Raw genomic sequence first — 14,823 nt, 5'->3', positions numbered from 1 at the left:
GCTGAAGATAGGTAACTTGCTGAGCAGTTTTTGGTCAGAGTATGCAGCTTTGAGGGCGTGGACCAGACCTGGGTCTGTGTTGCAACAGACTAACATGTCTGGCTCAACAAGGCAGGATTCTGGAGTCCCAAGCTGGCAGGGAAAACAGGCTCAGAGGTAGTTTCAGCACATCAGGTAACAGTCCCAAGGGGGTCTCTGTGACCAAACCCGTCACAGTGATGGTGCTGCAGGTCAGGACTAGAGCTGGGTGCAACTTTTTGATGGAAACTTTCTGGCAAAAATTGCAGACTCAGCAGCTCCTGGAGTGTGGTGACAGTCTGGGTCCAATGTGCCAAATTGATTCAGTCGGGGGGAGGGAGGATCTAAATGAAATGATGTGATTTGAACAAAGCGAACTATTTTGGTTTTGTTCCGGTTTGCAATTTTCTTTCATTTTATGTTTCGAACTTCACAGATGTGAACTGAGCCAGCTGAGAAGCTTTGTTCCAGCTGAAATGATTTTTTTCTGACTTTTCTGGCATTGCCAGTGAACAGAAAAGTCCGTTGATTGCCCAACTCTGGACAGGGCTCAAGTGAATTGGCAGAGGTGTGTGGGAAGGCTTGGCCTGTGCTGACCCCTTCCTCTGTCAGGAGTGCTCTGAACAACTCCATAATAAAAGCGTGCTGAGTGATCATGTGACAATCCACTTGGGGAAAACCCCTCTGGGAATGAGGACTTGGGGTATGGGCTGCGTGGCAGTCTGAGCCTGCCAGCCACATGGCTATGTTGTGTTCACTCCCTTTTGCACAGAGCGATCGTGTTTGTCGTGGACAGCGTAGCGTTCCAGCGGGAGGTGAAGGATGTGGCAGAGTTCCTGTACCAGGTCCTGACTGACTGCAGTGTGCTGAAAAACGCTCTGCCACTGCTGATAGCCTGCAACAAGCAAGGTACTGTTCATTGATTGGCAAATTACAGCCCCAAGGGCCTGGGGGCTGGAAGTTCAATAGGCCAAGTCTTTCTGGGTTAACTCAGAGTTTGCGGTGTTCTGGTACCTCTTTTCTTGCCTGACATGGGTGTTGGGTGGGCAAAAAGGGGGGGACCTGTCACAGGGTGACTTGCTCTTTAAGTGGGACTTGGTCCACGACCCCTGCTGCCCAGTTGGGCTAAAAGAAGGCACCTAGGCCTTATAAAGGGGGAGATGGGTTGACAGGTGCCTGCAGACAGTCCAGGGAGTAAGAAGGCTCCTGAGTTAGAAGAGAAGGCTTGTGAAAGAGGCCAAACTCCAGTCAAGAGGTGCTGGGAGAGCAGGAAGAAGACCTTCAGGGAGGAGAGGCTGGGCCCAGCTTTGGACTGGGGCAAAGGCTGTGTAAGTTTGAGTTCTGTATTGAAAGACCTTTGTGCAGGACTTAATAAATTGGAATGTTTTGAATATCTGGCTTGTGTGGATGTTTTAAGGAGCCTTGAGTGAAGGGGAAACGGAGGCAGGCTTCAGCAGGAGTGCTAAAGAGCAGGCATGCCCTTTGACAGGACCACATAGAAAAACCTGCTGTGTTCTGTTGAGTTTTTTCCAAGTTTGGGCCCCACCAAAATAGGGTAGGAAACTAATTCCAGAGTCAAAGAGCTCTAGGCAAGAACGCTATCACCAGCCCTGCTTCTCCAGGTTATGCTAGGGGCTCTGGTGTTTTGATGATCCCAACTGCATGGGAGTTACCCGGGGAGAGGCAGCTTATCAGCGAGCCATTGAGGTAGGGAAGATAATTTTCCAAAGGTGAATGGAGTGCAAATCCCTGCAGAGTTGTCTTCCTGAATCTGCAAACAGCATAAAACAGTAGCCCCGAGAGCAGTGTCAGCTGCCTCTGTGCATTATGCAGTGTTGCCTCTGAAACCGAGAAGCAATTTGAATGTCAGCATTAGTTATCCTGCAAAATTCTGTCTCCAATAGACAGATGCCTGCAGCACACTGAAAGCTCAGGCAACGTGAAGTCACTGTAATTTAATATCTAAATAACACAAGGGAATCTGTCCTGGCTGTGGTGTTCACTTCCATATGTAATTCAAACAAACACTTCCATTTTGTATTCTACCTGAGGCAGCTGCAGAATTCCCAGTTTGCCACACTGGGCTGCCACAGAAAGTAGGGGGTCTTGCTGTTGACTGTAACTCCAGCCAACCTTAATTCGCATGGGGCCCCTGGTTAAAATACCAGGTGATAGTATTATAGCGATGGGGTCTTGTCACTGAGCGTTCATTCCCACACGGAGCCCGCTTTTCCATGTCTTGGAAAGAAAATGATGATGTTCCAAGTGTAATTTTTTTAAACCACTTTTTTCTAGATATCACGATGGCAAAATCGGCCAAGCTTATTCAGCAGCAGCTGGAGAAAGAACTGTAAGTGTGGGGTGGCTTTTGTTACATATCTCAGTGCCCCTCTCTCTATTTTACCCTCACTGATGTCCTCTCATGTCAAGCAAAAGTCTCCTTTTGTGCATGTGTGTGGCCATTTCACAGTGAAGAAAGGAGCCAACACATGAGCTAGTAAAATCGCAGCAGCCCTGGCAGGTGGGGATTTCCTGAGGGGAAAACACTGCTGCAAAAAGTGGGCATGTGCACAGGCTCCTAATCTACAGGGGAGGGAGTGCTGGACCGTAACTACATGGCAGGAGCAGTGACAGCTCTCCTGTGTTCCAGTGGGTTACGTGTTCACAGCATGCTGCAGAGTTCACTTACAAGGAAGATGCTGCTGCTGCTATTGGTTGTATTATCCAGTTCTGCCCTTTAAGTGTTTAAATCGTCATCACTTTAATCTGAATGTGGCCATAGCAGACAAGTAGAGAGAGAGTCCCTCTCCTCTGCCCTTTCACTTTCTATTTTTTTAATCAATCATGGAATCAGCCCTTCCTGGGACAGTCAGTGTGGCACCTGATTTCTAGCAGAACTGAAAATCAGAACCTATTTGATACAGTCAGTCTTGCTCCCCATAATTGTAACCAGACTGAGTCTGCTCTGGTCAGCCCATTAAATCACTTGTAAAATGCGCGCTATGACCCCAGGGCATGAAGAAGTATGCAGGAACAGTGTTTTAAGATTGTTCACCAGTTTGCGTCCCTCCCTGCAACAGTTTCCACTCATGGTGATTTTATAGAATCCAAGGCCAGAAGGGACCATTGTGATCATCTAATCTGACCCAGGCCAGAGAACTACCTCAAAACAGTTCCTAGAGCCGATCTTTTAGAAAAACATCCAGTCTTGGTTTAACAATGGTTGGGGATGGAGAATTCAGAGGAAGAGCTTGCAGTACTTGCATATCCCCGAGAGTCCCTAGTGAGGGGGAGGGCAGGGAGAGTAACATTTCAAACTTCACATACAAATCGCTTCAAGGTGGGACGTTGCCCCACCAAAGTTCTTGGTTTTTATATTCACTTCTGCACTTTGTCCAGTAGATGGCAGTGGTGGTATTTAAATGGGGCCTGTTCCAACCTGAATGTATGCCCCTCCCTTTCATAAACAGAATTAAATCCGCACTGTGGAGCTCAGAGGGGAAAGAGGCAGCAGGGTCATTTTCTGCAGTTCCGATGTTAGGTGTTTGCAAGTTATTTATGTCCTGAGACTGGGTTTCTGCATAGAACTCACTGGCTAGTGTGCCAGCATTGAACAGGGCCTTGCTATTCCCGTGGTGTTTGCCTGCTGCTATACAGACCCCTCAAAACACTACACTGGCTCTTCTCGGCATGTCAGGCTCTTTTCCAGCCAAGCCTGACCAGCAACGCTTCCGCTGTGTTGTCCATAAAGCGAGGTCTCTGCTGCGTCGGTGGGTTCAAATAACAAAAGCTGCTAGGCTTGGCTGAGAGAGAGAGGACTTGGGCAAGTAGTTCAGGCATAAGAAAGGCTGAGGATTTGTAACAATAATGGAATGAAATGACTCGACAGTCCCATCCCGCCGGCTTTTCTAGATGCCCAGAGGCCTGAGTTACTGTTTGCATCAGAGCCCGGGTTGGGCCTAACAGTCTAGACTTCCCCAGGCCCAGCTCTGCTCTCCTCTTTGGCCTTTCAGAGGCAACTGAAGCATACGGTGTTGGCTTTCTTGGAGTGCTTCCCTCTCACCTGCCCCCCTCTCTGTTAACTTCAGGCCCCCCAGCGTGGCAGAGGAAGGAGAAGGGGGATAAACGAAATCAAAGGCTGACAAGGAGGGTTCCCCCCCACTCCAGGGCAGTGCAGAGAGATGGGGGACTGTGATTAAGGGAGAGAAACAGGGCGACAGAAATCTGTCACATTGCTTTCGTTCGTGTGTGTGTGTCCTAGAGCAGACAGCCGCACAATTAGCAGGGGTCCGAAGGGAAGTGGGAGGGGAGCTCCCTCCTTTTACCCTTCCTGCCCTGCCAGGAGCTCTGATCTTGGTGCCTCCTCAATAGAGTAGGGGCTGTCTGTCTGCATTGATCCCTGCCACCCTCAGAGCCGATCCTCCTCAGTCACCTGTTAAATACACCAATAGATTTTTTTGGGCTGACTGCCCTGCCCCAACTTCCTGATTCTCCAGGTGAGGGAGCTGCTCTTCCACTAGAGAGCCAGTCCTACAGCCAAAGGGTAAAAAATTTTCTCCCCGGCATGCTGGTCTAGCTGCTTTTGTAATGTGTAATTCTGTGTGGTTTGGTGTATGCTAGGTCAGCTTTCCCCTCTACTTTGAGCTCTACAATGGGATATTCTATCCATAAACGTTCAGTTTGTCCCAGTATTAGCCAGGACTCCTCGTGCCCGCACATTTCTGCACCAGGCCTGACTCTTTCCAGATGGCGTTCCGCACCTTCATTGCTTTTCATTAATTCCCCTGGCAGTGCAGATTGTTGGGAGGGAATCTTACCTGATTTCTGAAGCCTCACCTCCCTTAGGAAGTGAGCAGAAGCATCTTCCCGCGGACAGAGTCCAGGGCCAGGAGTTGGACGACAGAGGGTTTTCTTCTCAGCTCTGCCACTGACCTGTACTGTATGGTCTTGGGCAAGTCACTTACCCTTTCTGTGTCAGTTTTCCTCTGCAGAATGTAGAACACCTTGTGCTCTGTAGGTGACGAGTGTGGTGTAGGTGCTAAGTAATGTTCTCTACTGACACATTTGGTTTCCATCGATGAAAGAGTAATGTGGCAACTGTCCAGTTTAGAATTAATCGACTCCGTTGTTGGTCTGAGTTTTCTTCTGCTTCAGAAGCATCTGCAGGTGGGGATCCCAGCGCGCCACGGGCAGGTATACCTCCGGGACTAGGCCACAGTGCCTCACGAAATCTTGACTGGCTGCTCCAAGTTCCCTCTTTTTGCTTTAAACCACAGCACCTAGCATCCCCAATGAGGTAAAGCCCTGTTGTGCCAGGTGCTGTACCCACACCCAGCAAGAGACAGTCCCTGCTCCAGAGATTACAGTCTAAGTAGGCAATGCAGGCACACAAGGTCAGAGGAAAGAAAGATTGTCCTCTCCGTGTTACAGGTGGGGAACTGAGGCATGGGGTGGTTGAGTGACTAGCCCAAGGTCACCCAGGCAGACTGTGGCAGAGCCAGGAACAACCCCCTCCAGCCCTTAGCTCATTCTTTTTTTTTTTTTTACAGTGTTACTGCTGTAATTTTTCAGAGAGTCCTGGATATCAAGCATGTCAAACTGTGTGGTAGTGGTGCTCTGCCTTTGCTGCCCTACTCTTGTGTTGTCTTTGCATTTCTCTCTCGGTCCATCCTTCCCCCTCTCTCCAGCTTTTCATATGAGTTCGGATTTAATTTTTTTTTAGTGCTGGAATTAAATCCAGCACCATCTGCAGAACTCACTAGGTTCCTTATTTGCATTAGATTAGCATATTTTTGCTGAGGAATGATCAGACCTCTGAATGGCTGACTCTGCTAATCCACATCTGAATAAGGCCAGGGATAATTCCACTCCCCTAATTATCCCTTGGTAATCTTCTTAGTTAGTATCAGGCTCTGCTCTTGGCAGGCTAATTGCATTGCTGGATAATGAGATTTGTGTTACACGGGGCTATATCACTTCTCCTGGCAGAAGGATGGGGAGGTGCACTGAAGCATGCAGCAAGACTAGTGAGGAAATCATGGCCTTCCAGGAGGAGATGCTTTAGAAAGTGTTGCCAGTTTATGGAGTCGGAACGGAGGCTGGATCTAAACGACCTACCCTGCTATCGCTGCCTTCTAAAGGCAGGGTTGCCTGAGGACCCGAAGCACACTGTTGTCAGCAGGCGTCAGTGCTTTTGCCGAGGCTGCTGAATTCTTGTGCCAGGCAGGACTGGGGGAGCTAAGTGCAATTCCTTTGTTCAAAAACACTTAAAAACCTTAATTTTCTCCAGCTGCTTGTAGTGTGAGGGGGAAGGAAAATAGTATGAACCTTGCTGATGCCGTTGGAGCCGAAGTCTGCGGGCACATAAATTATTAACCCCCGTCTAACCCCGATGCTTTGTCCAGGGCTGTCTAAATGTGAAATCACATCAGGCTTTTTCTTGTTCACTTCCCATCTGCTGTAGGAGAATCCCAATTTATGGGGGGAAAGTTTAAGTTCAGCTTCCTTTGAATCACACCCTTTCAAACGAAGGTTGCGATAAATTTTGAATTTGATAATTATAACAAGGGGCCAGGCCTTCTCACCTGCAGGGGAAGGACTCCCACATCAGAATAACACTTTATACACACAGACTGGGAGGGGTGCCACAAGACATACTCTGCTGAAGGGGAGATTTTCATGGAAGAGAGGGAGGTAACTTCAGGAACCGGGGACTCTGCAAATTGAAACTGTACAAGTTTCACCCAGAATCCCTGATGGGGGCAGTTGGTGTGTGACTGGCCTAGTGTTCACTAGTATGTGCTTTCTGAGAGATCACTTTCCCCAACTTTGTCACTAGTTTTAAAAGGAACCATAATGTTCATGCAATGTGATAATCGTGCGAAGGGAATCAGTCCACACCGCTGGTGTGGCAAGCTCCCCAACAATGCTTCTCCATGAAATCTCCATGCTGCTTTGGAGGGATCCCCTCTGCCAATCAATGGGCAGGCCATTCCTCAGGCCTCTTCAGACCAGCTAGGAACTAGCTAGAGCCCAACAGTTCATTGCACTCACTGAGCAGCCATTAAATGGGAACTTTTGGTCCCTGCCAGCCTAAGCTGGAGGTTAACCAGCAGCATCAGCTTAAAAGCTCCATGTCCCATTTTCACACCCCTGTATACTTCCAGTGCCCTGAAGAGACTGTGTTCTGTGTCATGAGCATCCTAACAGGTGGGCAGAATAGCTGGATGCTAGGCACACACTCTCCCTGCCTACCTGCTCCTTTCAACTTCTTGTTAAACCCGTGCACACGTGGGGATTTTCTTGTTCATGGAACTAGCTGGTAGCTCAGTACTAAATGCACCGCTCCCCAAGCTGCAGCAATGGGTGAGGAAGGTTTGTCAGAGCTGGTTGTTTACTGTTCCACTGGTAGCCCCATTGCATGCGAAAGGCTGGGTCTCTCCCCAGTTTATAAAGTTTTCTACTTTCTCTCCTGCAAAACAGCAACACGTTACGAGTGACTCGCTCAGCTGCCCCCAGCACCTTGGACGGCTCAACCTCCAGCGGGACTGCTCAGCTGGGGAAGAAGGGCAAGGAGTTTGACTTCTCACAGCTGCCCATGAAGGTGGAGCTGGTGGAGTGCAGCGCCAGGGGCAGCAAGGCAGAGGAAGGCAGTGCTGACATCGAGGACTTGGAGAAATGGCTGGCCAGGATTGCCTGAAAGCAGCGGGGGAGGAGGGAGGCAGAAACTAGCAAAGAGGAAACTAATGATAAAGGCATTTGGCATCTGATACGGAAGTACTGATGGGAAGGAGTGGGGCCCAAAATGTAATCTTGCTATGGAAAGAACTTCAGGCATGCGCTGGCAGTAAATGCACTGTTACTTGCACTGGGCTGGGTTTTAATCAACCTATGAACATATTTGCCACTGTGATTTCTGCCAACTGCAGCCCTTCCTGTTTCTATCCCATGCTCCCCTTCTGGGAGGCTGCCTCTAGTGCTTGAGCTGTAGAGGGTTTAGAGTGGGGTTTTAGTTGGGGTAAGGAGCCTCTGGTTGTCCCAGGCAGCCTCCAAACAGATGGGAGGGTTATGTTTGGCTAGCAGAAATTATTTCAAGATTGGACTGTGCAGCCACTCCTGCTTTACCTTGGCATCTCGGCCCTGGTGCCCATGGTCGTTACTAACCTCCCTGCTCATGGCGTCTGATTTCTTCTTCCCATTCCTGTCCTCTGTGAATCGGGCACCGTGAGTTTGATCTTTGTGCTGCCACAGCTAAAATGTCCAATTGCGCATGCTACCGGGAAATCCCTGCCTGCTATGGAATGTACTAAAGCTGCTTTCACAAGGGTTGGCCAGCCTCCCCCTACTCCCCCCTTCCACCTCCCTTTCGAAAGGAACACACAGCCAGATTGTCAGATGTGCTTAGCACCCGTGTAAGCACCTATATGGAAGTGACCAGATTGTCAGACATGCATAGTAGGGGCTGGAGAGTGCTGAGCACTTCTCAAGATCTGGCCACTTCCGTGTGGGTGCCTAAGTTGGTGCTGAACTCTTGGAAAATCTGACCCAGATAGTAAAGGTGATTGATCATTGTGTAAATGGGGGCTGCTGTTCTGTTTGACTCCAGTCCAGTCTTTGGTGCTGATTTGCTTCTGCAGAACACACAGTGCTAAGGAAGCTTATGCATTCTTGTACATGACTTCTCAGGAGTGGTGTACAGTTTTATAATGTGATCTTCATAAATGCACAGAACAGTATTTGTAACAAAAATGGTTGGTCTAGGTTAAACTACTGGGAGGCCTGTATGCCTGGGTCTGAATATAACCCACTTCTCCTTCCCGGGGCTCCAGCCTGAGTGTTAGATTCACCTCTCTCCACGCAGACATGCCCCACTTTCGGCTCCATTTTTTCTTGAGACAGGACAGCAGCTTGCTGGTGTTCAGGTTGTGCTCTGGAGCCACCTGTGCCTTTAGCATCAGGAGTGCAGCACCCATACAGCGGGAACAGAAACCAGAGCAGTTGGAAGTGAACCTGACTAGCTAGATGGTGTCTCTCATATAGAGGCTTGGCTGCTTATTTTATGTGATGGTGCCCCTAATCTCCTGGTGAAATCCTGGCTCCTTTGAAGTCAGTGGGAGCTTTGCCATTGACTTCATTGGCCAGGAGTTCACCCTTGATCTTTAACTGGGGCGGGGTCTAGAGTTACAGCTGAATTTAGCAGACTCACACAACGAATATGTATTAAAACCCCATTCAGGTGCGTGTTTCGCCTGTTTTTTGTCTCCCGGTCTTTCAGTTAGGCCCTCCTCCTGCAAACGTGCACGAATGGGCTCACTCAGTTCAGCACATTAGTAAGAGGTTTGAAGAACAGAACCGTCCCCATGTGGGATCTGCATGCGCCTCTGACTCAGTGATGTCGTAAGCAGAGTTTGACATGAGAATTGTCCAAGAATGAATTGTGTTGTCACTTCAGTTGGACGAGGCTGTAAAAAGAGAGGTAGAGGTTGACTTTTAAAGGCGGTTTTTTTTTGTTTACAGATAAAGTCAGTGATTGTCATAGGAGCCAGGAATAGCTTCACAGAGGGCCTAAGAAGATCAGTTTACTGACATGAGTGGGAGCAGTCATTGCAGTTTAGGTGTTTCTGATGAAGGTTCTTGATGACAAGAGAAAGCATTGGAAGTTTCCCAGTTCTTGTTACATGTTTGTCTCGTGTAATCTTTAAAGCCAAGGGATCTGTTGTGGTTCCCAGATGCGGTGCCCTGTTGTGTTACACTTATTATGCTTAATTTTGCAAAGGAACAATTCTGTAGCAGTCTACTTCTTCCTGCAGATGTACTGAGCCCATTGGGGTCTAGTCCAGGACCTGTCGGAGTCTGACTTTAGCACATGTTGAATCAGGTCTAAGAGCTCTTTCCAAAGGTGGAAAGAATGAACTGACTGACTTTGGGAGAGATTCCACAAACAAGCCTGCAGGGTGTTAGCAGCAGAAGCTGGTGGGGGGTGATGGTGGCAAACTGTCGTTGGTTGCAATGCTGCTGTGTCTTAATGGGCTGGCTGAGGAGATAACACATCCTCTTGGTGACCTTTTCCAATGGTTTTCTTGACTCCCATTGGGGGCTCTGGCAGTGAGCATTGTCTGTGCCTCCAGCGGAGCTCACTGCAGGCTCAGCTGGGGGGAATCCTTTGTGATGCTGGATTGTTCATCTTGCCTCTGCTTCCTTAATAGGAACCTTCTCTGCAAAGAGGTGCTCACTGACCAGAGGCCTCCTGCTGCTAATAGGTTTGTGGTCTGCTGACGATTGCCTCCGTACTGTATCTGCTGAAGAAAGCAGCTGCTGGTACACAGGAAATGCCGTCCCTGGGTTTTTTTTGTGGCGGGATTTGGCATTATCTATAACCCAGCCACTCTCTTGGTCTAGAGGGTGGGAGGGAGGTGGTGGCTGGTCCTCTGCTTGGCTATGTTGGTAAGAATTCAGTATTTGAACTTTGCTCCTGGCAAATCTTGTTCCCTCCCCTACTTTCAGCCTGATGTTCTCTGTGGGCCCCTTCTTGCCATGTCAAGCAATACACCACAGCGTATCTTCTGTCAAAGGTTACATTCTGTATCCACATATTCTTCTCTCTGACGTCTGTACGCTCTGCTCTCCTTAGCACTAACGGGTGTATAAAGCTATACAGCAAGAACAGATTGACTTGTGCTACTCCCATCAATTGGAGAAAGGTGTTTTGTTTGCAAACAGCATCTTTTCTTGAAGCGAAGTGAATGTCTGAGCTGGGCTTTGCATCCAAAACTGCCGAACCTGTGGGACTAGATGAATCCTCTCTTAAAACTGTGTGACCAGCCCTGTTCATTGCAGCAGCAGTTGGGAGGATTAAATATACTGCTAACACTTGGTGTTAGTAGAGGAGTGAGGGGGTGGCATCGTGAACTGCCCCTCCTTTGCTTCCCCTCCCCACCCCCCCCAGCCCAGACACCTCCTACTCCTTCCCATGGCTCCCTCTTTGAGTTGGGAATGCTAAGACAGTACACTTTCCAACGCCTCTTTGGGAGATAGGTCCTTCCCAGGCTGCTCTGATTTAAAAACCTGTCCTTCGGCTGAGAGAGAAGCGAAGCTGGATGCTCAGGTCACAAGCCGAAGGACTCACTAGCCAAATGATTTTTGCGTTAAGTATGTTGTGCTCTTCAATTTCAAAGCATAAACTTTACAGCAACAGAATGTTGCTGGAGCTATTGGTCACCAGTCACATTTTGAATTTAGTTAGCCAGGGCAGTTGTCTGATCTGGTCAGTCTGTACCCGCAATGCTGAAGCAAGGAATGAAGAATTTATGCTTTTTTCCCCCCCTTTTGCTACCAGCAGCCTTCTTCTTGAGAAGCCCCAGCCTACAGGGGATGAGGACCCAGGATCCTGTGTTTGCTTTTAAATTATTCTCGGTAAATGTGGTTACTTAAATAAAGAAGTTTGGCTACATCTTGTCAGTGCTGGAAGCAGCCATCTGTTGCTGTCCTTTCCTGGCTTCTCTTTTCACCAGGCCCACCAACAGTGCTAAACCAGGCAGAATGGGGCAGCTCCGTATTAACGGGGCACTAAATAGCCCTTGAGCCAGGGATGTTTCTCTGAATGTTGGTTAGTGGAAGGGTTGTTGCCCTCATAACAAATTTCACACGGTTTGTTCTGGCTCAGCATTGTGAAACCAGGGCAAACCTGGCTTCTGTTGACTGAGCTTAATTCAGTAAGAAATCGACTTACACTAAATCATTAAGTGAGGCTTAAATCAAATTCAGTGTGTGTCCACACAGGGGCTTGCACTGCTTAACTGGCATTATTAAACTGCTTTTGGTCACACCAGTTTAACTTCCCTATAGATGTGGCCTCACCTGTGTCTCTGAGCCCTGGAGTGTTAGCAGCGGTCTTACAGCTACATCTGTGCGGTGACACATCCCAGCCCCGTGACTTTGTTCCACTCAGCCAGCTGAGCCAGCACAGGGTGGGAACCTACTGTTGCTGCTCAGTTTCCTGTTGTGTCCTGCAGAGACACACCTGCCTGGCTCCTGCCGGCCTGGGACTAGAGACGTTTCTTAGCTTGGTGCCCTCCATCGGCCCTTCCACCTATAAGGCTGGTGTGCCACTTCGTGGTCACAGGCAGGAGGGACTGGAGGGGTGCTGCTTCAGTAAAAATAAGCAAGCTCCTGCCCTCCTCTCCCCAACTGCAGCCCCACTTTGGCTCCCTTCAAATCAGCTGCCCTTAGTGCACATTTAAGGCAAACCCCTGGGCATCCTAAGGTTGGGACTCTGGTTTCCATCAATGCAGCCGTACCTCCATCAGTGGCCTGCTTAACTAGAGCAGGGGCTATGGCAGACTTCTGCTATGGCTGCTAATTGGTCTCTTCCTCCTCCACAGTGCAGCACTTTGCTAAGTCTGTGGTGCAGCGAGGAGCTGGTTCTGGAAGGGGGAAGGCCCAGCAGCCAGGCAGTGGTTTAACATCATCATCTCTTCCCCTGCATCAGGCTGAAGAAAGCCCTTCTTTGCCCAGGGGTGAGGTATGGAGAGAGTCTTCTCTGCCCTGCCAGGAATAAAGGGGCATAGAGTGTATCAGTAATGACCCTCGCCATAGGCCATCAGCCAGGCTACAACCTGCAGCTCCCAAAAGCAAGTCTCTGCTGTCGGCAGTAGTAGGCTATTAGCCTCTATGTGAACTAGCCACTTGAGGGGAACGCTGCAGACTCAACTAGCGGGTTACCCCTCCTCTGTACTAGAAGCCAGGAAGTGCTATAAGAGACAATGGAAAGTCCCGTCCCCTGACTAGCCAGCAGATGAGATTCAGGGAATGGAGACCATGGCTTGTCATTTTCCCTATGCAGTCATTATCTTAATGCCTTTCCCAAGCCCCACCCAGCTGTTGGGAGAAAAGGGCACTGCACTCGCTTTGTCCCTGTCGAGCTGGCTGGAAGAGGTGGTTTCAAATCATGACTGCTTTCAGGAGATGGACACGAGGGGCTCAGGGTGTCCTGGGAATTTATTCTGCTGGCCCTTGGGCAACCCACCTAGCTGAGCAGCAGATAGGGTGAAGAGGAAAAGAAACGCCACAACTTTCCATTCTGTTTTTAATAACCAGGCTAATTGCTTGGATTAAGCGACTGTCCATGAAGCGTGTATCTTAGGGAGGAGCGCAGTGTGTGCAGAACTCTGCTACGGCCAGGAGGAGGGCAAAAGCCCTGATGATGCTTGCAGCATGTAGGTCCTAGCCAAGCTGTGATGGGGAGGATGCATCAGCCCTAATGTGTCTTTCCGTCCTACTGACACTATCCATGAGTGCTGCTATCAGAGAGGAGCCATTTTCATTTGGTCTTCGACATATGGGTTTTCACATGGGGAGAGCTGTGATGTGTAGGAGAGCTCTACCGTGGTGTGAAAGGGCTTTGATCAGGGTTCCCACGCGATGGTACGTCAGCTTGTTGGAGGTAGTATGCTGTAGCAGGGGTCTGTCCCCTATAAGGGGTAATGGGCTGGAGCAGCCAACCCCTGTTCTGTGCCACGACTCCTTTAAGGGAGAAGAAGACTAGCTGGGGAATAGGGCCAGGCTTTGTTCGGGGAGCCTACATGCTTAACCTGATAACACACAGCTGCTAGGTGACTCCCCGGAGAGAGGGCAGACACGGCCTCAGCAGGGGAATTACGGGAGAGCTTGGAGACAGGACGGGGTTCCCTGGGATGGGAGCCGGAAGGGGGACCGGGGAAGCCTGGCTTAATCAGGTTAGTCTTAACAGGGAGGCCAGGAACCAAGGGGAAAGTGCGAGTCCAAGGACCGAGAGCAGCTCTGCAGACCAGGGCTAGAACCCAGCAACCAGTGTCTGGGGAAGCCTGTTTGAATCACAGTCTAGCCCTGAGCTTCCTCACCCAAGGGGAAGGAGTTGTGAGTCCAGGGCAGGAGGGGACCTGTGGGAAAGACACTCCAGAGGAGCCGGGACTGGCAGTGCATCCTGCTGCAGAGGGAAGGAGGCGAACTGGAACCCTGAAGCCTTAGAGCAAAGGGGAATTGGTGGGAAGTGGGGGCTTTACCTGGATATTAGCTCCAAGATTCTCCCACCTCTTTACCCCTCCCCTGTGAGCCCTCGCTGCCCTTCTACATGCACACGGGCACATACGGCACCAGAACATCTGAGCGCTTTTATTTACACACACACACACACACACACACAGTTACCAGAACACCCGAGCCCTCTTACACACACACATCTTGGCCGGACTGCCCTTTAACACGCACTGACATGCCCCACCAGAGCACCCCCTGCTCTCTTGCCCGAGCCCCTGCTCTCAGTCTAGCCTCATTGGAGTTGGACAGGAAACAGCTGTCCGGTGTCTCAGAACTTTGTGTGACTTGGAACGCTTTCCTGTTCTGCACCAGGGTGAACATGAGACGTTGTAGTTTGCTGTGACAAGCCAGAGAGATGCCTCCAGTCCAGACCAGCCAATAGCCTGCTGCGCGGGGCGCTCACCTGGGATGTGGGAGGCCTAATTCTGAATCAGGCAGACCAGGGACTTGACTGGTCTCCCCCATCCTACGTAAGTGCCCTACCTACCAGGCTATTCCAGGGCAGGTCTCCCCCTCTCTCTGGGTTTGATCAGTAATTCCACCATGGACCCCAGGAAAGTTTATTGAAACTGGCTCATTCCCATGAAAAGTTTTGGTTTTGACAAATGGGCATTTGCTGATGGAAAAACCATTATGTTGCAAAATTCCCAACCAGCTTGTAGTAGGAAGAGAGCCTAAGACATAAGCCCTTGCATCAGAGGCCTGGGCTAAAGTAGTAGTCAAAGCTTTACT

The 14,823-nt window shown here is 49.7% G+C and overlaps 1 protein-coding gene across 1 annotated transcript in view; it reads left to right on the top strand.

The window, feature by feature from the left end:
- LOC112116098 (ovotransferrin-like) overlaps positions 1–11,467 on the top strand; it is a 56,707-nt gene extending 45,240 nt beyond the window's left edge. Inside the window, exons 23-25 of the mRNA XM_029913739.1 lie at positions 791–927; positions 2,314–2,368; positions 7,501–11,467. Coding sequence (XP_029769599.1) covers positions 791–927; positions 2,314–2,368; positions 7,501–7,717 — 409 coding nt within the window. The 3' untranslated portion in view covers positions 7,718–11,467. The remainder of the gene's footprint in view (positions 1–790; positions 928–2,313; positions 2,369–7,500) is intronic.
- The last annotated feature ends 3,356 nt before the right edge of the window (positions 11,468–14,823 follow it).

The sequence above is a fragment of the Terrapene carolina genome, unplaced genomic scaffold (assembly GCF_002925995.2).
Source record: "Terrapene carolina triunguis isolate 2854851 unplaced genomic scaffold, T_m_triunguis-2.0 Scaffold837, whole genome shotgun sequence".
Lineage (NCBI taxonomy): Eukaryota > Metazoa > Chordata > Testudines > Emydidae > Terrapene > Terrapene triunguis.
Note: the sequence above shows the minus strand (reverse complement) of the source record. Positions and strands in the feature narration are given on the sequence as shown.